Consider the following 21123-nt stretch of genomic DNA (forward strand, 5'->3'; position numbering starts at 1 on the left):
AAGTGACGAGTTAAACATGTTAAAACATGTTTAACAAAGTTTGAAAACAAGTTTGATATCAAGACAAAGGGTCTTGATACCCAAAAGTAGTTTGGTTGCAAAATACGCATGAACGCGTATTTTGACCGAAACTACGACTCGTCACTACACCTAATCAACGTGGTAATCAGTAGTGTAACATCTGTGCTTGTAATCATTGTGAACAGTTCAGTTATCAATAAAACAATGTTATTTGATCCCAATGTTTGTTTGGTTATGTTTTACATTTTTCATGTTTTGACTTTTGTTCAATTTCAAACTCTACATCGCTTTCTAGAGAATTATACGCAAACTGGTGCATAAACGTACTCAGTTTAACGCGACAAATACTCCGGAACATCAACATATACTTAACATACCTTAACTAACCTTTACATAACTTAGAAATAAGTTTTGAAGGCTTTGGTATGGCAAAAACAAGTTAATTCGCTTACAGGGACTAAACTTGACAAACTGTGAAAGTATGCCAACTTGAACTGTAACAGACATTCCGAAACATGACCATAAGTTAAACATACCATAAATATCCTTTACATAGCTTAGAAATAGGCTTTGAGGGGTTCGGTGTGCTAAAATAAACGTTTGGCTCATTCAGGGACTAAAAGTGTCAAAAAGTGCATAAGTTTGCACTTTCGCGCATAACTTACGTTCTGAATACATCCGAACATCCAAAAATTTATGTAAGCACTAAAATATTTTATTTTAGTGTTTGGCATGAGAAAAATCCATTCATCACGCAATTTGGATCGTTTTTCGCGCCAATGCGCATTCCGTCGTAATAAAGCGAACATCGCAACCGTACGGCCAAACGAACCGACATCCGAGATGTTTTCAAGCCTATTTCATGTTCCCTATGTCTTAACATCATTGTGTAGCTTGAAATTGGGATTGACGGGTGTTAGAAGTGCCGTTACGCAACGAAACATGGTGCAGGGACTAAAAATGTAATTCTGCCAAAGTTAATGACTTACGGACCGTAAGCCATGACCCTTACGGTCCATAAGGGGTCACCAGAATAGCAGATCAGTTTAAACAGTTGTTGTCTCTTCAGGATAATGAGGTGCCAATTTGCACTTGCCTCTTCAGGATAATGAGGGGTCAATTTGCACTTGCCTCTTCAGGATAATGAGGGGCCAATTTGCACTTGCCTCTTCAGGATAATGAGCGGCCAATTGTGGTGTTCCATGGAAATTGCAACAAGTGTAGTGACCATAAGGTATAACCCCGGAAGGCTATTCCCTATAAAACTATGGTCACCTAATGTGTTTGGTCGGATCCTAATGATAGACCAAGCAGGTCGGGTTCGAAAGTCTAAGCGGTTGTTTATACCGCTTATCTTACGACCCTATACAAGCACTAAACCTAAAGTGACGAGTTAAACATGTTAAAACATGTTTAACGAAGTTTGAAAACAAGTTTGATATCAAGACAAAGGGTCTTGATACCCAAAAGTAGTTTGGTTGCAAAATACGCATGAACGCGTATTTTGACCGAAACAACGACTCGTCACTACAACCTAATCAACGTGGTAATCAGTAGGTATAGTTACAAGAGACTAAAACCATCGTGATTACGCTCACGTTATGAAGTTTCAAACGAACTTCATGTTGACCATAAACTGGTCAAAGTAGAAAGTCAAACACAGTTTGACTTTCACGTGAAAAAGAACGAAAGAGGACTTACAAAAGATCCAAGAACGGAAGTTTGACCCAATTATTCTCAGGTATGAAGTGAAAGCACCTCAACTTAGAGAAATATCAGATCAAATGTGAGTTGCAACAATGAGATGGATGGGGTATTTATAGTTTTTGCACAACCGTTAAGATCGTTCATCGTAAAACGAGCTTCGATCTCATCCGTACACATGTGCCCATGGTTTTGTGAAATCATGGGAGCCCCTAGTTAAATTAAAACCATGTGCAAATGAGGGGAACAGCTGATGTGGCGAAATCAAGTTTATTCGCTTATAGGGAACAGCTCTGGAATAGTGAAATAGGCTTAACATACATTAAATAACCTTTACGTAGCTTAGAAATAAGTTTTGGAGGGTTTGGTGTGGCGAAATCAAGTTTATTCGCTTACAGGGACTAATTTCGACAAACTGTGAAAGTATGCCGATTTGTACTGTAACGAACATTCGGAACATGACCATAAGTTAAACATACCATAAATATCCTTTACATAGTTTAGAAATAGGCTTTGAGGGGTTCGGGGTGCTAAAATAAACGTTTGGCTCATTCAGGGACTAAAAGTGTCAAAAAGTGCATAAGTTTGCACTTTCGCGCATAACTTACGTTCTGAATACATCCGGACATCCAAAAATTTATTTAAGCACCAAAATATTTTATTTTAGTGTTTGGCATGAGAAAAATCCATTCGTCACGCAATTTGGATCGTTTTTCGCGCTTATGCGCATCCCGTCGTAATTAAGGGAACATCGCAACCGTATGGCCAAACGAACCGACATCCGAGATGTTTTTAAGCCTATTTCATGTTCCCTATGTCTTAACATCATTGTGGAGCTTGAAATTGGGATTGACGGGTGTTAGAAGTGCCGTTACGCAACGAAACAAGGTGCAGGGACTGAAAATGTAATTCTGCCAAAGTTAATGGCTTACGGACCGTAAGCCATGACCCTTACGGTCCGTGAGGGGTCACCAGAACAGCAGATCGGTTTAAACAGTTGTTGCCTCTTCAGGATAATGAGGGGCCAATTTGCACTTGCCTCTTCAGGATAATGAGGGGCCAATTTGCACTTGCCTCTTCAGGATAATGAGGGGCCAATTTGCACTTGCCTCATCAGGATAATGAGGGGCCAATTGTGGTGTTCCATGGAAATTGCAACAAGTGTAAGGTTGAGATTGAAGCACGTTATTCGATAAACGATCTTAACGGTTCCAACATTCCTATAAATACCCAACCCTTTCACAACTCAAAACCCACAAAATCTGATCTAAAAGCTCTAAGTTGAAGCCATTGCTTCATACCTGAGCTACTTGGATCAAGATTAGCTTGCGGGGACCCTTTGTAAGTGTTCCTTCGTTCTTTTATCGCTTTTCTTGTCCGAAAGTCAAACTATGTTTGACTTTCTGCGTTGACCAGTTTATGGTCAACACGAAGTTCAATTGAACTTCATAACGTGAGCATAATCACGATGGTTATAGTCCCTAGAGACTATACCTACTGATTACCACGTTATCTAGGCTCAGTGACGAGTCGTAGTTTCGGCCAAAATGCGTATTCTTGCGTATTTTGTAACCAAACTACTCTTAGGTATCAAAACCTTTTGTTTTGATACCAAACCTGTTTTCTAAACTTAGTTAATGTTGATGCATATTTTGTCTATCGCCTTCGTCAATCCGAGTCATAGTGAAAAGCCGGGAAGAAATCAAGCGTATTATGTCATATTTAGTTAGAAATGGCAAGGTGGCAAACTTGTAATTAGTGTGAACTTTCATTTAGTTGCCTTGACCATATAAATAGGAGTTATGTCATAATTTTAGTTAGAGACTTTTAGAGATTTGGAAGTTAGACTTTGGAGAAGACTTGGAGTAGACTTTCTAGAGAGAGAAAGTAGAGAGAGAAAGTTGTAGATTTGTGATTCTTGTATCGTTCTTGTCAAATTCAGCAATGGAATCACATTAGAAGTACGTTATCGTGTGTTCGGTCACGTTCGTTCACGGATTCCGCATGTGAAACGTTCGTTACGCAATCGAACGGTGCCAAAACTGGTCCTACAAGTGGTATCAGAGCTAGGAGCTCGATTGCTTGATCAAACACGTCGTTCTCGTACAGATTTGAGCCGATTCAGATCTGATTTCTCCTATTTCTTCATCTTCTACTCGTTCTTTACGGAAATTCGACAAATTGAACGTGTTTTCACGGTCCGATTCGTCTGAAATTCTAGTATATTGTGCGAAATACATAGAATCAAAACCCTACCAAGTTTCACATCAAAAATCCAAGCCGTTTTGGAGAAATCTCGATTTTTCTGTCCGAATTTGCGTCAAAATTCAGCTGTGAACCGCTCTTAGTGCACTATTGAGGATCGCTTATTTGGTTTTCATCGTGGTTCGCTCGTAATCAACTGGTTGAACCGCTTATATGAACCGCTCATAGGTTCTATCTTTGAACCGCTCATATTGGTTTGAGTTGGATCGCTTCTGTGAACGTCTTGGATCGCTCGTAATCAGTTGATATGACTCGCTCATAAGACAAAATTCTGAGTCGCTTTTTAGTCATCTTCTTCACGATGTTATTCTTGTCTGCATGTGCCGCCCATTAAATTGGTTGGTCCAATAAACAATCAAAACAAGTAAAGTTGTCAGGTGAAGTGGGTTTGCAAGAGACAATTAATTGGCACCGCCCAATCCACTTACAGTTGCCTCCACTAAACTTGTCGCCCACTTGTTTTGAAGCCCATGTTCCACCGCATATATCTACCGCCCAAGTTGTTTTGACAGTTCATTAAAAACATTAAACAAAGTGAAGCCCACCGCCCCACTTGCCCACTTAAAGGCCCACTTCCACCGCCCATAAATTTTTTTTTACCCAAAGAGCCCATTACCTTTTATCCATCGCCCCAGTGATATTGGTTCCACCGCCCAAATTAACCAACCATTAAACCCACTTGCACTACCCAAGACCCAACAGTTATCCAAGCACCGACACACTTAGATATCGGCCCAATTATTGATTATTTGTTGCCGTGTTTTGAAAAACCGATTTAAGAAATCATGAGTTTCAATGTGTTTAATATGACTCAGGAAACAATGGATAAAATAAGGAAATTAGAGACAGAATTTGATTCGTTTTCAAGTTTTCCAGGAGAAAGCACAAGAAGTATCATTAAGAGATATATCCATCTTGTTAGTTCAATGTCTGATTTAGATATTACAAAAGCACCAGAAGAGTGGGTTGAAAAATTTATCAGTGCTTTACCGAAAGAAGAATGGGAAGATTATGTTCTGAACTTGAAAAGTTCTAGAGAATTTTCTCAACTGACAATTACTCCACTCATTAAAAGGATTGAAGAACAGATGGTGATCAAGGATGAGAAAAGGAAAGAAAAAGCTGTAAAAGTCAAAGAATCTGTGAAGATTGAATCGTCAAGGTCTGCATCAGTATGCTCAAATTGTCACAACTTCAAGACAGTCAATGACAAACTTGTGAAGGATGCAGAAAGTTTAGCATTGGAGATCAAGAAGTTGAACAATAAGAAGAAAGCAGATGAAAAACAGATTCTAGATTTACAGGGTATTTGTGAGAAGTTGAAAGTCGAAAATGACAAACTGTTGGGTAGTGTGAACAGTTTGACATTAGAGAACAAAGGTTTGAAAGAAAATGAAAAGGTTTTTGAAAGCAAACAGAAATCATCAGAAAATGAAGATTTCTGGATAAAATTGGAGAACAAAAATCTGAAAGCTAATGAAGTGAAACTTCAAGAACAGATAAATGTTTTGGAAAATGAAAAATCTGTTCTTGAAAAATTGAAAAATGAAAATGAAAATTCAATCAAGTCTCATCTTGAAAGAATATCTAAGTTTGAAGACGAAGCTAAGAGTTCAAGGATCAAGATTGATGAACTTGAAAAGAAATTGATCAGTTTTGCGACTAAATCTGACAAGTTGAATATTCCTTGTCCAAAACCGATCAATTCAGTTCCAATAAGTGACTGTGTCACAAACTTTGACTCTGTCAAAGTTGAAGATTGTGATGATGCATCCGATGATGAAAATGTTAAAAAAGAAAAACAAAAATTGTTTTTAAATTTGAAAGAAAAATTTCAGAAAACTGTTTTGCAATCGACCGAAAAAGGTGAATGTTCTAAGCAAAAGCCTTTGAAGAAGAAAGCAGAACAGAAACAAAAAGATAATAAAAGTTCATCGGATCGATCATCCAATCAAAAACAAAATTTACAAAAAATAAAAAATGAAAACTCAAAAAATGTTGGTAATAAGTGGTGCAGGTCAGACCACAGTGCTAAAGCGTCAAATCCAACAAAGTTGAGGAAGGAATATCACCAGGCCAAACAGTGTTACGACTTGAGTGTTTGGTACAACGGTGATAACTGGTACGATAACAGAATGTGTTACAGCTGCGGCTATCATGGACACATTGCTGTTAACTGCCGGTACTGGAGTTATGAGACCAGAAGGTGCTATAACTGCAACATCAAAGGTCACATTGCCAGGGATTGCCCAAGGAAATCAAATGAAAGATTGAGGGCTAATTCTCAGAAATTGGCAAAGATACCAGTCAAAGTCAAGCCCCAGGAGCAGAAGGTTCTAAAACCTAAAGTTCAAGAACAGTCAACTCAAGAAAAGAAAGTAAAGCTTTCACAGGGGCAGAAAGACAGACTGAGGAAGAAGAGGAAGAAAGCGAGAGAATATCTCGAGAAGATATTGTCCTCGGATTCACCAGATAGAAAGATTAAAAGTTCTGATGAATCAATTTCCTCGATTGCAAAGTCTAGCAAGACAGATTCATCAGATACAAATCTGAGGACTAAAGAGGAAAAGAAGAAAAAGGAGAAGGTCGGCGATGAATCTGACAGATCAAAGTCGGACAAGCCATCTGCAGGCAATGATTCTGGTATGGTAAAACCAGAGGAGCCATTGGTTAAGGTAAAAGTTGAGAATTCTAGTTTAGCAATGGATGATGCAAATTTTCCACCATTGTTGAGCAAGAATTCAAAATCACCCAAGGGCAGTCAGGCTTGGGTGAAATTGTTTAAATAGAAAAACCTGACTTGCCGGAGATCCCAAGATGGTATCGTGGATCATGAATCGGCACATTTCTTGAGAAATTTCACGTTGGTGATTTTTCGATTTACATGTGGTAAATCAGGGACATTAATTTGTACTTGATTTTCTACTGATGGTTTATGATAAAACTGGAAATGATAAATCTTTGAAATGTTTGAAGAAAACAAGATGATGAGATAACCCCAAATCTACAAATGGTTGGAACACAAACTAATTTTTCCGGAAAAACCATTTTGATTGAAACAAACTTAAGTGTTTTGAAATCATTATGGGAAAATAGTTTGTTGTGAGGGGGAGTTCTGATTGTTTTTGCACGAGAATGGTGAATTGAGGTAATTCATATAATGTTGTCAAGTTTCTTGTATAGTTTGTTTTCAATTTTTTTCTTCAGAAAATCAAAATTGAAATATATTTTGATTTTAGGGGGAGTAATAAAATTTTGAAAAATTTAAAAAATTGAAAAAAAATCTAATGTGAGTTCTGTTGCAAAAAGAGGAGATGATAGTACATCGGTGGACTATCACAGCATGCTAGAGATTTGTAAAGACAAAATTGTTTTTAAACAAGTCTTACTAATGATGTGTCAGTAGACTTCGCACAGTTAGTAAATTGTATTCGAGATATAAACATAAAATCAAAACTTACTTATTTTGTGGGGAACACTACTTGGATATATAGGTAACCCCTGAAATCTCGTTTGAAAGGTTTCTTATTCTGGAATACTAGGTTCTTGTACTCAATTGATGTCTGGGGTATTATTCCGGGACTTCTGCTGAACGGTAGTTCTGACCTAGTCCCTGGCTAATACTTTCCGCAAAATGCTTGAAATATAGCATAAAGCCCTCAGCTGATTAGACAATAAAATTGATAATCATCTGTTGTAGCTGAAAAGATCCTCTAAAGGGGACCCACTGCTAAGTCGAAGCTGATATCTCTCTGCTGAACGGAAGTTCTGACCTGAGATCCCTCAGTTCTCGCATTTTTCCCCTAATTTATATACAGATATCATTTGTAGTATACTTACCTGTAAATCAGAATATTGAGATCTGGATACGGGAGTATATTCAAGAGGTGGGACACTCAAATAAGTCTAAGTTCTAAAACATTAAATACGTATCTTGAATCGATTGAAAACTTGTGTAGAGGTTTAAGTGGACAACAATACTGACAATCAGACGTCAATTTGTTTTTAACATTTGCTGATTAATCAAGATCAACGGTGTTGGTGATATGTCTCAAAAAACCGATATGATCCTCTTGCACAATCTCTCAAAAATAGTGTTCATTTCTGTATTGTTCAAAATTCAAAAATCCAAAAATATTGTTTGTTTGTTAGATATTTGAAAACTACAAAAAGATTTTCGACAAAAGAGTGTGAAGAACTGATATTTGACATTTCAAGTGCTAAACATGTTGAACTTGTGGTTTGAGAGAGTGTGTTAAACTGTGAAGATTTGAAATGCAAATTTGGTTCATTAACTTGATGAATAAGTTGAATGGTAACCTACAGTTTGATCTTCATAATTTTTCTTATACGATTAGTTAATTCATTAAGTTGAATTACAAATTGTGTTGTTTTTGTGATAGTGTATTTGAGTATTGCAGGTTTCTGATCCTGTCGCTACGGATAGCCAGGAGACTCATCAGAACCAGAGAAGAGCTTAAACAGAGAAAGCCAGGAGTTGATTTCAATGGTGATAACGATTTACAGACAGAGATCCCAGCATGATGATAGGGGGAGTCTGACGAAAGTTAGAGCCAGAGAAAGATCCAGGCATATGATTCCAGGAGGAAGTTTCTGAAAAAGAAATGATTCCAGGCAGAGTTCCTGAAGAAGATCGAACAAGATTGAGGTGCTGTGAATGATTGAAGACTCTTACTGAAGATTCCGTCAATATTCAAGGGGGAGTTTGTTAGTGCAGTTGTCTGTCGACTACATCTTTGTTCGAGTCTTAGAGAGAGAGAAAGACAAGTCGTTACGAGTTTCACTACGAGATTGACTACGGCAATATCCAAGGGGGGGATTGTTGATGCATATTTTGTCTATCGCCTTCGTCAATCCGAGTCATAGTGAAAAGCTGGGAAGAAATCAAGCGTATTATGTCATATTTAGTTAGAAATGGCAAGGTGGCAAACTTGTAATTAGTGTGAACTTTCATTTAGTTGCCTTGACCATATAAATAGGAGTTATGTCATAATTTTAGTTAGAGACTTTTAGAGATTTGGAAGTTAGACTTTGGAGAAGACTTGGAGAAGACTTTCTAGAGAGAGAAAGTAGAGAGAGAAAGTTGTAGATTTGTGATTCTTGTATCGTTCTTGTCAAATTCAGCAATGGAATCACATTAGAAGTACGTTATCGTGTGTTCGGTCACGTTCGTTCACGGATTCCGCACGTGAAACGTTCGTTACGCAATCGAACGGTGCCAAAACCGGTCCTACAGTTAAGCATGTTTTAACATGCTTAGCTCGTCACTTTTAGTTTAGTGCTTATATAGGGTCGTAAGGTAAGCGACCTAATCAATCGCTTATACTTTCGAACCTGACCCGTTTGGTCGATCATTAAGATCCGACCAAACGCATTAGGTGACCATAGTATATAGGGAATAACCTTCCGAGGTTGTACCTTATGGTCACGGCGTTTAGTTAGTTGTATGATAGGTAGTTTATATGCCTTAGGTAAATGACCAAAATGCCCCTTTTACACCAAAATTCATATTAAGCATATGTAACATAACTTTTGATATCTAAACTGATTTGGCAACAATATTAGACATGTTAAGGCATATTTTACTTATCATAGGGCTAGTTAGGGGTTCCAAACACGTTTCACGCGAACGACGTGTTAAAGTATCATAAGCTACCTAAACGGGTCGTAATGGGTCGTAAGCACTTAGGTTAGGTTTCATTTTAGTATGTAGGCTTTGTTAAACCATATTACACGAGTCTCCATACTCGTTTGGTTTATGAACCCTTGTCACACCCCCAAAATCCACCTGCGGACTACTACCGCTTGGAGGAGTGACTGACCAGGATCCAGCCACCAATCATATTGAACAGGCATATAAGTAGTTAAAGAAATCCAACCAATACAATTGATGTTCAAACAAAACATAGTTTAAGTTGCAAGCGGAAGCATAAGATTTAAAACCAAAACATAAGTTCAATTGTTTCCAAGTTTAACATGGCACACAGCTATCCATGTCCCACAACGACTCTCCTCCGTGCAAGCTCCAGCTAAGTACTTATGGTCCTGCAAAGCATGTAGTAACGAGTTAACAACAAGTTGAGTGAGTTCATAGTTGGGTGTTTATCTTAGTTTGTTTCGAAAACAGTTTCCTTTATCTGGCATCCTGCCGTGAGGGTTACCCCATAGTTGAAAACGTGATTTGTTTATTCCCGGTTACTCTGGCAATCCAGCCGTGGGGGCTACCCCGTATTAGTTATCTGGCATTTCGGCCGTGGGGGTTACCCCATGTATACACTAGACTCGTTACCATATCGACTGCTGACTGTAGTCATGTTTATGTGCCCTGAAACTGTCAAGGTCTATCATCATTAACGTGCCCCAGATCCATTAGTTCACGCCCGTCCTCTGCGGCACGGTGTGAGGTTTGTCAGACCTAAATAGCGCTATCTAACTAATGACCCGCTCGCCATTGGCCCGGCGATTAAGTCGATATAAAAGGAGGGACTTCGTGATAGAGTTTTGGTCTAGTACGAGTTATCTGTCCGTGAGGACGAGGAATTACATTCCTGAACCATTACTGTCCTACCCAAGGAGGACGAGGAATCTACGTTCCTTAACCCCATTCCCAACCCAGGGAATCCCATGCTTTGTAGAGGGTGTGAACTCACCTTGGTTTGCTCGGCAGATACACAGAAAAGTCAATCGAGTTGTAAGTGGTCACTACGTCCTAACATAGATACCGTTCATGTCAGATTCCAACCAAGTAGTGCACGTATGTTCTTTACGTATTGTACACAAGTAACAATCATGGCATACAAGTCTAGCATGGCAGTTCAACAACAGTGCACAACATACTCAATTAACAGTAGTACATACGACCCATATGCTCGGCCCAATTACTTAGGCCCGTAACAGTGTGGAAGTCCAAATAGCGTGTACATGCATATGGTCTCGAGTTGTAGCCTACAAGATCTCGAGTCGCAACTGAGGTGGTTTCGGGTCATGCATGTATTGGTCTCGAGTCGCAACCGGACTCGCAAGCATGGTCTCGGGTCATGATGTTTGTGTGATGATCATGTGTGGTCTCGAGTCGAGACTATGGGTTCTCGACTCGCAACCTATGTCGCAATCTATGTTCTCGAGTTATCATGTTTATGGTCTCGAGTCGAAACCAAAGGTCTCGACTGGACACCTGCTGATCCTTCACAGTGTACTATCCAATAGAGTTTTGATTTCATGCAACAATTGTGTACTATCCACTAAACATGTTTTCTTGTCTAGTTATTAACCAAAATGGATCAAACAATCAGATTTCAAATATTCATAACACATTCATATCATACTCAACAAGTTCTTCATATATTCAAGTCATGTTCATGTTGATCATCAAACTTGTTCATCATATTTTAGGGTTTTTAGCATTAATCATAGTCATAACATGAATAACCATCAAAACACTTGAACATACTCATCTAATGGTTTCAAATCATCACATAACACCTCAAACTCGGCTCTACACTAATCCGATTACATGACATTATCTAATACATATGCAAGCCGGTTTCATGTACATCAACAATAAGTGGTTTAAATCACATTTAGATACAAGATATTACTAGCTCATTATGTAATATATCCGAGATCAAAACATGTTAGCCGAATAACATCATCATACACATCCGATTCACAAGAACATCAACACACTTACAACTATACTTAGTTAAATCATGTCATTCATACTATCATCTAACAATAAACATCATAAAACACTAACCGGTTGACGAGGTGTGTGTGTGAAGGAGAGTTGGTTTGTTGTACGAAAGTTTCCGAGTGGAGAACACAAGTGAATCCAAGAGCTTGGCTTGATCCTTGATCCGGCACACGAGAAGAGGGTGGTGTTGCTAGGGTTTTAGTGAGAGAGGGTGAGAGTGTGTGTGTAGGAGGGTGTGTATGGTTTGCCCAAGATGACAAGTGTGGCTAATCACAAAGGATATATACTAGTGGGCTAAGGAGGTGCGTGACCCAATCCGGCCCAACTGTTACTGTTCACTCGAGACCGCATGGTCTCGAGTCGGGTTCTTGGTTCTCGGCTCACTTATACATATATATATATATATATATACATACTATACATACAAGGACACACATAATTCACATAAAAGGTTCACTTATATCATTATACCAACACGTTAACTAATCACATAACGTTTCAAGTAGGTTACATCGAGATACAATGAAAGGTTCTAAATTTCGAGTTGTCACATCATCCCCAAGTTGAAAGAAATTTCGTCCCGAAATTTGGTAAGCACTCACTGAGGAAGCTAGTTAAGTTGTATGGTTTTCCCGGTTTTCCTGGGGTGTCACATCCACCCCCCGTTGATCTGGAATTTCGTCCCAAAATTCCGTAGCTTCAGCCTCAGTAGTGGTTGTACTATTTGCGAACAGTTGGGGATACTTTTGTTTCATCTGATCTTCGCGCTCCCAGGTGAACTCTGGGCCGCGACGTGAGTTACAACGAACTCGAACGAGAGGTATTCTAGTGCTCTTGAGGACCTTAACATCCTGGTCCGTGACTTCAACCGGTTCCTCAACGAATCGTAACTGTTCGTCGATAGTGAGTTCCTTCAGAGGAACTATGTGGGTCTCATCTGACAGACACTTCTTCAAATTTGACACATGGAAAACGTTGTGAACTGCACTGAGTTCTGCTGGTAACTTCAGTCTGTAGGCCACCTTGCCTATTTTTTCGATGATTTTAAATGGTCTGACGTATCGTGGGTTAAGTTTGCCTCGTTTGCCAAAACGAACCACATCCTTCCAAGGTGAAACCCTGAGTAGTACCCGCTCCCCAACCTGGAGCTCTAATGGTTTCCTGCCCTTATCGGCGTAAGCTTTCTGACGGTCACGAGCTGCCGCCATGCGTTGTCGTATTTGAGCAATCCGTTCAGTAGTGTCCACCACATGTTCCGGACCAGTGATCTGACTATTCCCCACCTCTGCCCAACAAAGAGGTGACCGGCATTTAAGTCCGTACAATGCCTCAAACGGAGCAACTTTAATGCTGGTGTGGTAGCTATTATTGTACGAAAATTCCACAAGTGGCAGATGCTTTTCCCAGCTATTGCCAAAGTCGATTACACATGCACGAAGCATGTCTTCTAAGGTTTGAATAGTACGCTCAGACTGCCCGTCCGTCTGAGGGTGATATGCCGTGCTCATGTCTAATCGTGAGCCAAAGGATTTGTGCATTGCTTGCCACAGCTCTGAAGTAAAATGTGCATCCTGATCGGAGATAATAGAGGTGGGCACCCCGTGCCTCGAGACAACTTCCTTGAGGTATATTTCCGCTAGAGTGGAGAATTTATCCGTTTCCTTAATCGCCAAGAAGTGTGCGGATTTTGTGAGTCGATCCACGATCACCCAAATAGTATCGTTTCCGCGCTGAGATCTAGGTAGGCCAGTAACGAAATCCATGGAAATTTGTTCCCATTTCCATTGTGGTATCTCTGGTTGCTGGAGTAGGCCTGAGGGTTTCTGATATTCTGTCTTGACTCGCGCACAAGTCAAACACTTGCTGACGTAAGTTGCTACGTGGGCCTTCATGCTAGGCCACCAATACGTAGTTTTGATATCATGGTACATCTTATCTGATCCAGGGTGTACTGAGTAGCGAGACTTGTGCGCTTCATCCATCACAAGCTCTCGCAAGTTGCCATAGAGTGGGACCCAAATGCGCCCCGTTACGTAGTAAGCACCGTCTTCCTTCTGTTCTAAGCGTTGTCTTGACCCGCGTAGGGCTTCAGCCCTGATGTTTTCTGGTTTCAGTGCTTCCATCTGAGCAGCTCGTATTTGGGAAGGTAGACTAGAATGGATCGTGAGTTGTAAAGCTCTCACGCGCTTAGGTGCGGTGTCCTTTCGACTAAGAGCGTCTGCCACGACATTGGCCTTGCCCGGGTGATACCTGATGGAGCACTCATAGTCATTCAGTAGCTCGACCCATCGTCGTTGCCGCATATTCAGTTCCTTCTGCTTGAATATGTGCTCTAGGCTCCTGTGGTCGGTGTAGATGGCGCACTTGGTACCGTATAGGTAATGTCGCCAAAACTTAAGTGCGAAAACAACAGCTCCCAGCTCTAAATCATGTGTAGTGTAGTTCTTCTCGTGAACTTTGAGTTGGTGTGACGCGTAGGCTATGACTTTATCTCATTGCATCAATACACAACCAAGACCTTGAATTGATGCGTCGCAGTAAACCACAAAATCGTCTGTGCCCTCTGGCAGTGAAAGAATAGGTGCACTACAAAGTCTATCCTTTAGGTGCTGAAAGGCTAACTCCTGTGCATTTCCCCAGTGATAAACAACGCCTTTCTGCGTTAGCGAGGTGAGAGGCTGTGCGATCTTAGAAAAATCCTTAATGAATCTCCTGTAGTAACCTGCCAATCCCAAGAATTGGCGAATTTCCTTTGGTGTACGAGGTGCAGGCCAGTTCTTAATAGAGTCTACCTTGGATGGATCAACGTGAATCCCATCCTTGTTTACCACGTGGCCTAGGAAATGGACCTCACGAAGCCAGAAGTCGCATTTCGAGAACTTTGCGTAAAGCTGTTCTGTTCGAAGGAGTTCCAGAATAAGTCGTAGATGCTGCTCGTGTTCCTCCTGATTCTTAGAATAGATCAGGATGTCGTCGATGAAGACTATAACGAATTTGTCCAGGTATGGCTTGCACACTCGGTTCATCAAGTCCATGAAAACCGCAGGTGCGTTTGTCAGCCCGAAAGGCATGACCAAAAACTCATAGTGCCCATAACGAGTTCTAAAGGCTGTCTTAGAGACATCCTCTTCTCGAACTCTCTTTTTTTGGGTAAAGGGTTACCCCGGTGATTTTATATATTCACAAGCAGATAAACCAAGTAGTGGGGGAACATCCACACTAGTTCACTCAAGAGACATGCCTCAAGAGCGTAAACCACAGCAAAACAACAAAAAAACTAAATACAACTCGACTAGACTATCATCTAGAAATAAAACAAAACACAAAAGCCAGCTTTAATCAGCCTCCATCATCGATCACAGCAGCATCCTCGATCCCCCATTTCCCAAGCAAAGACTTTACATTTGCACACGGTTTGAACTTCACGCCCATCAGCTTATATCGAACAGTCTTTAAGATTACTTCGCAGATTGCTTCCGGTGGGCGAGTTTGATTTTTAAAAAGCCTAGCGTTACGTTCTTGCCAAATAGTGTATGCAGTTGCACCTACAAGCAGCCGAGCCACATAAAAAGAAGCCTTCTTCGAGCGGATTCTTGTCATCAACCAGCCGATAATCGAAACCCATTTAGGGTCCACATCAAACATATCTGTCTTGTCACGAACCGACTTCCACACTTGCTCTGAGAACTTACATTCAAAGAAAAGATGGTCATGAGAGTCGACATCAGCATAGCATAAAAGACAGCACATCATATTCATGTTCTTTCTCCTAGAAAAGTCCCACTTTAGAATCTTATCTTGAGTCAAAAGCTTCCGACGCATTATAAGCCACACCAAGAAAGCATGCCTAGGGATACATTGCGGAAACCAAACAATAGAAGTCCAAGTGATTTCCTGCTCCCTAAACCGAATAGTATCCCAAACCGTAGCCGACGAATAATCTGTCATTTTGTCTCCATTCTTCCATAGCAAACGGTCTTGTTTGTTTTGATCCGGCCTAATATGGTCAAGCTGATTAATAGCCGGAAACAAATCCCTCCAACTAGACGGCCATGCCCAAGAGTTATCTCTAAAAATATCCGCAACCATAGCATCCAGACGAAAACCTGCATTAGAAATAACTCTAGGCGAAAGAAAAGCTGATAGAGGCCCGAGGTGACACCACGAGTCATACCAGGCTGAAATGGAGGTGCCAGCACCTAACGAGGACCATATATGATCCTTAACCAACGAACGCAATTGGAGAATCTTTCTCCAGGTCCAGCTACATGAGGACGTATCCTTGCAATTCCAAAGACACCGGTTTCTAAGACGATAAGAATATATCCATTGCACCCACAAAGAGTCTCGCTTAATAAGAATACTCCAGATATGAGAGACCATGAGGGCTTTATTAGCATCCCCAAGCCGACGGATCCCGAGACCTCCTTCATATTTAGGAACGCATATAGCTTTCCATGAAACTTTCGCTTTCCCTCTATGAAAAGAACCCTCTTGAGCCCATAAGAAATTTCTCATCTTCGCCTCTATTTCGTTAACAACCCGAGCAGGTAAGATAAAAGCCGAAGCCCAGTATATGTGCATAGACGACAAGACCGAAAGGATTAACTGTAGTCTACCCGCAAAAGATAACATCTTGTTTTTCCAGTTCATAATTCTTTGATCCAATCTTTCAAGGAGCACCCTACAATCTTTAATTCGAAGGCTTGAAGAAATAAGGGGAACCCCTAAATATTTAACAGGCAACAAACCCTCCTCAAACGGCAGGACCTCCAAAATAGCATCTTTCACATGTGAAGAAACATTACAAAAGAACGCTGTACTTTTCTGAGTATTAGGGAGCAAACCTGACATGCTAGAAAACCGCGTGAGAGATTCCACAATGCATTTAGCCGACCGAATATCACCACGAGCAAATAAAAATAAATCGTCCGCAAAACATAGATTTATTATTTTCTGCTTTTCACATTTATTATGGAATCTAAACGAAGAATCCAATTGAGCAGCCCGATTCAAGATGCGAGTCAGAATTTCCATAACAAGAGTGAAGAGGTAAGGGGATAACGGGTCACCCTGTCTTAACCCTCGCTTCCCCTTGAAATAACCATGAGTTTCCCCATTAACACAAATCGAATAGGTGGGAGTGGAAACACATATCATAATCCAATCAATCATCTTCGAATGAAAACCAAAACCAATAAGAACATGCTTGAGAAATCTCCAGTCAACAGTATCATACGCTTTCTGTATGTCGACTTTAAAAGCACATCTAGGAGGACCAATGTTCCTATGATAATTATGCATCAATTCCTGCGTTAGCAAAATATTATCTGAAATTTTCCTTCCTGGCACAAACGCGGATTGGTTAATGCTCACAACCTGATTAAGATAATTCTTTAGACGGTCCGCAATGATTTTACTAATGCATTTGTAAAGAACGTTACAGCAAGCAATAGGACGATAATCCGTGACAGACGACGGAGTAGGCTTCTTCGGAATAAGAACAATTAATGTGTTATTAAGCTCTCTAAGAAGTTTACCATAGCTGAAAAAATCCATGATTGCCTTCGACACATCCGGGCCAATAATCTGCCATGCATGCTTATAAAACGCTGCCGTATAACCATCCGGGCCCGGCGCTTTATCATTTCCAATGGAGAACATCGCCATTTTTACCTCTTCGTTAGTAATCGGTCGAACCATATGATTAGAATCGTCACTACGAAGCCTTTTATCAAAAAGATCCTGAGTAGGTTGCAAACTCATATTCTCTTTCCGACCAAGAAAATTCTCATAATGATGAACTAAAACCTTCGGGACATCCTCACCCTGAAATAAGACTCCTTGAGAGTTAGAAATAGCATCAATTCGGGTCATGTGGTTTCTAGTCTTCAACGAAGCATGGAAGAACTTTGTATTCGCGTCGCCTGCATTCAACCATTCCACCTTAGATTTCTGTTTCAAAAACCGTTCCTCATCTAAACAAGCAACCTGGAGATCAGCTGATACTTTCGCTTCCTTGAGCCGAAGATCCGCACTCATCGGATTTTTATCAATATCCATCTGAATCGAGTCCAAGTCCCTACGAATAGATTCAACTTTCTTATGCAAATTCCCTTGTTTAAATAATAAACTCCGAAGAGGCGATTTTAATAACCTGAGTTTCTTTACCACTTGAAACTGAAAAACCCCATCAACATGGGTATCCCAAGCATTCTTAACACATTCCTGGAAACCCGGTTTAAAGACTAAGAAATTAGCAAATTTGAACGATCTAGGTTTCGGTTTTCCAGAGGTAGGAATGCTAACCAGACACGGGCAATGATCAGAAAGTCTATATGGATGAAACAAAGCAACCGAATTCGGAAATTCAGACACAAACGAGTTATTGCCCATAACTCTATCAATTTTCTTTAGCACACCTACACCATTTTTAGGCTTCTGAGTCCACGTAAAATGACAGCCCGATTTATTGATATCAAAAACCTCAATCTCCGTAACACATTCTTGAAAATCTCGCATACCAATCGAAATAGAAGATGAACCCATAGAATGATCTTCTAAGTTAAGAGCCGAGTTAAAATCACCCATGATTATCCAAGGCTTATCGCCTATTAGAGCTTTATGTAACGATAATTGATGCCATACCTCTCTACGTTTTACATAATAGTTCGCAGCATATACAACCGAACAAAATAACACCTTTTTATCCAGCTTAAATATAAGCTGAAAATGCATAATTTGATCAGTTTGGGCTATCACGAAGACATCAAACATGTCCGAATTCCACCCGGCAATTATTCTCGTCCCTTTATCACAACAGCTACCATTCGAAGTCCAATCCCAACGATTAAAAACCGACTTACAAACTTTAGCAAGATTACCAACATCAACATGAGATTCTAAAATAGCACAAAACGAAAGATTACTATCCTTGAGAATTTGACGAACCTCTTTTTGTTTAAGCGGGCGATTCAACCCCCTTATATTCCATGCAGCAAGACTAACCATTGGAAACCCCAACAGAAGGAGTGCTTGCCCCTTTAACATTTTGAGTCCCTTCCATTAAAAAGTCATCTGTTTCATTGTAAACTTCAACAACCTCTTCATCATCCGATTCCTCTTGATCACCAATCCCACTTTTACTGCTCTGGCCTCTTTCTACATGTCTCTCATTCAGAACCGCAAACGGATTAGAAGAAAGAAAACTAGAAGACGTCACCTGGCCGTTCGACTCATCTTTACGTTTCGTAATGACGGGACGATATTCAAACTTTGGCTTTTGCTTGTTAACCGGAAAACCTCCTTTCCTAGCCGTTTTCTTATTTGGCACGTCCATATACCCGTCATCATCAACTTTCGGAATTTCTTTCCCTTTTCGACTTCCTTGATTCGGTGGCATACGGTCTTGCTTACCATGATCAGCCTTTTTCCTTGGCATCTTTGGACACGACCCATTATCATGCCCAAAAACGCAACAAGAGGAACATCTAAGCGGGCTCCATTCATATTCCACATACATAGTTTCCTTCGTAAAAGAATCTCCTTCCATCTCTGGAATAGCCAAAGTAATTTCCTCTTTAAATTCCTTATCCGCGGATATTTCTATCAATGCTCTAGCGTAGCTACTCCTTCCCCATGATTCCATACACATTGAAGATGTGTAAGAATCAAGCAGTTTAGGTTCACCAATAGCCGTAGCTATCATGCTAAGACCATCCTCCGTATAGGCAGCAATGGGAACTTCATGTATTTTAACCCAGACTTGGACTTTCTTTACCTCTTTTTTCTCAAGTTTGACATTAGGCGTCCATTCATGAAGAAACATAGGTTGTGACCGAATAATCCAAGGGCCTGAAGCAAGAGCATCCCGCATACCTTTCTGATCCGAAAACTTAAAAAAGAAGAAACCGTTAGCGTTCATCATCGTTTTCTGAATCCCAAACCTTTTCCAATTGTTTTTGACATAATATTCAACGACCGGGTATGCTACCCGATCACCCAGAAAATACCCATACAACGTATTAGACAACTTTTGTTGGACCACTCGAACAGATTCCTTTGGGAGCACAACATCACATCCCTCATGTTGAGTTGTACAAGCTAGAGCACGAAAGTTCACCTTTTTCTCTTGTTTCAGAACTGATTCTGCATAAGATAACGGTTTCAAGTTTGAACTTGACAACTCTTCAATACCGCTCACTAGCTCTGCGGCTGGAAAGATAGATGGAATACTTCCACCAGCCTCCGATTCTTGATTTAAAAACTCCTGAAAGTTTTCACCATCTTGTATCGTCTCAAAGAAACCCTCCCTGTCCGGTGAAGATTCCTTGACATTAACGTCAACAGGAACCGGAACAGAAATCTTTTCAAGTTCATCTATGACATTGATCGGTTTATTTCCAGCATTCGGTTTAAACACTCCTCTACGTGCAAGCTTCGGATTGCCATCAATACCTCCACGACTACCACCACTCTTAGCAGCTAGCGGAGGCTTACCACGATCAGGCTGAACATCAGACTTCTTACGGGAATCCATCCTGACTTTGAAAATCTTCTCTCTCAAATCTAACGAAAAACTCAGAAAACCATGCACTACAAGAAAGCCGACAAAAGCATGCAAGCTAAAACCCTAATTCTAGTAAACCGTATTCCATGCAGCCGTTCATAACATATAGTGTATTGGGTTATTCAAAATCCTGATCAGATCGATAAACCAAACAAACTATACACCACAATTGACTCACACAAGAACCACGGCGGCGATTAAACAGAAAACGAAAAACAACCCTAGATGACAATCGGTCAAAACTGCTAACTAGTTCGTTATAGGGGTTGATTGAATCCCTAATCACAGACTGTTATACAGAGAATTACGATAGAAATCTGAAGGTTCATGATGATGATCAAAAAAATCGCCAACTAGAGAGAGAGCATTAGGGTTTTTCCTCTTCTCGAACTCTCAGCTGGTGATATCCCGATCTCTGATCGATCTTTGAATAGTAGCTCGACCCCTGCAACTGGTCGAACAAGTCGTCAATACGTGGTAGAGGATAACGATTCTTCACAGTCACCTTGTTGAGCTCGTGGTAGTCGATACACATTCTGAAGGTACCATCTTTCTTCTTCACAAATAACACTGGGGCTCCCCAGGGCGATGAACTTGGACGAATGAAACCCTTATCCAAGAGTTCTTGTAGTTGTGTAGAGAGTTCCTCCAACTCCGATGGGGCTAAATGATAGGGTGCTCGAGCTATAGGCGCAGCTCCAGGAGCTAGTTCAATCTGAAACTCGACTTGGCGATGGGGTGGAAGACCAGGTAACTCCTCAGGGAATACCTCAGGATAGTCACGTACAACTGGAAAATCTTCTATCTTCTTCTCTTTCTCCGAGGTGTCAGTAACAAGAGCCAAAACGGC

At 40.5% G+C, this 21123-nt stretch overlaps 1 protein-coding gene across 1 annotated transcript; it reads right to left on the bottom strand.

Annotated features, from left to right (window-relative positions):
* Positions 1-15043: 15043 nt before the first annotated feature.
* LOC110919411 lies at positions 15044-20243 on the bottom strand. The gene is made up of 2 exons (XM_022163682.1): positions 18713-20243; positions 15044-18606 (listed from the first exon to the last, which is right to left on the bottom strand). Exons 1-2 carry the CDS (start codon positions 20241-20243, stop codon positions 15044-15046), a joined length of 5094 nt encoding a protein of 1697 aa, XP_022019374.1.
* Between the last annotated feature and the right edge of the window lie 880 nt (positions 20244-21123).

This window comes from Helianthus annuus, chromosome 16, assembly GCF_002127325.2.
Source record: "Helianthus annuus cultivar XRQ/B chromosome 16, HanXRQr2.0-SUNRISE, whole genome shotgun sequence".
Lineage (NCBI taxonomy): Eukaryota > Viridiplantae > Streptophyta > Magnoliopsida > Asterales > Asteraceae > Helianthus > Helianthus annuus.

Coding starts and splice junctions, on each gene's coding strand:
- LOC110919411 (XM_022163682.1), bottom strand. CDS start 20,243: ATGGATTCCCGTAAGAAGTCTGATGTTCAGCCTGATCGTGGTAAGCCT. Junction 18,607..18,712: donor TTCTGTTGGGGTTTCCAATG/GTTAGTCTTGCT, acceptor GTGCTATTTTAG/AATCTCATGTTGATGTTGGT.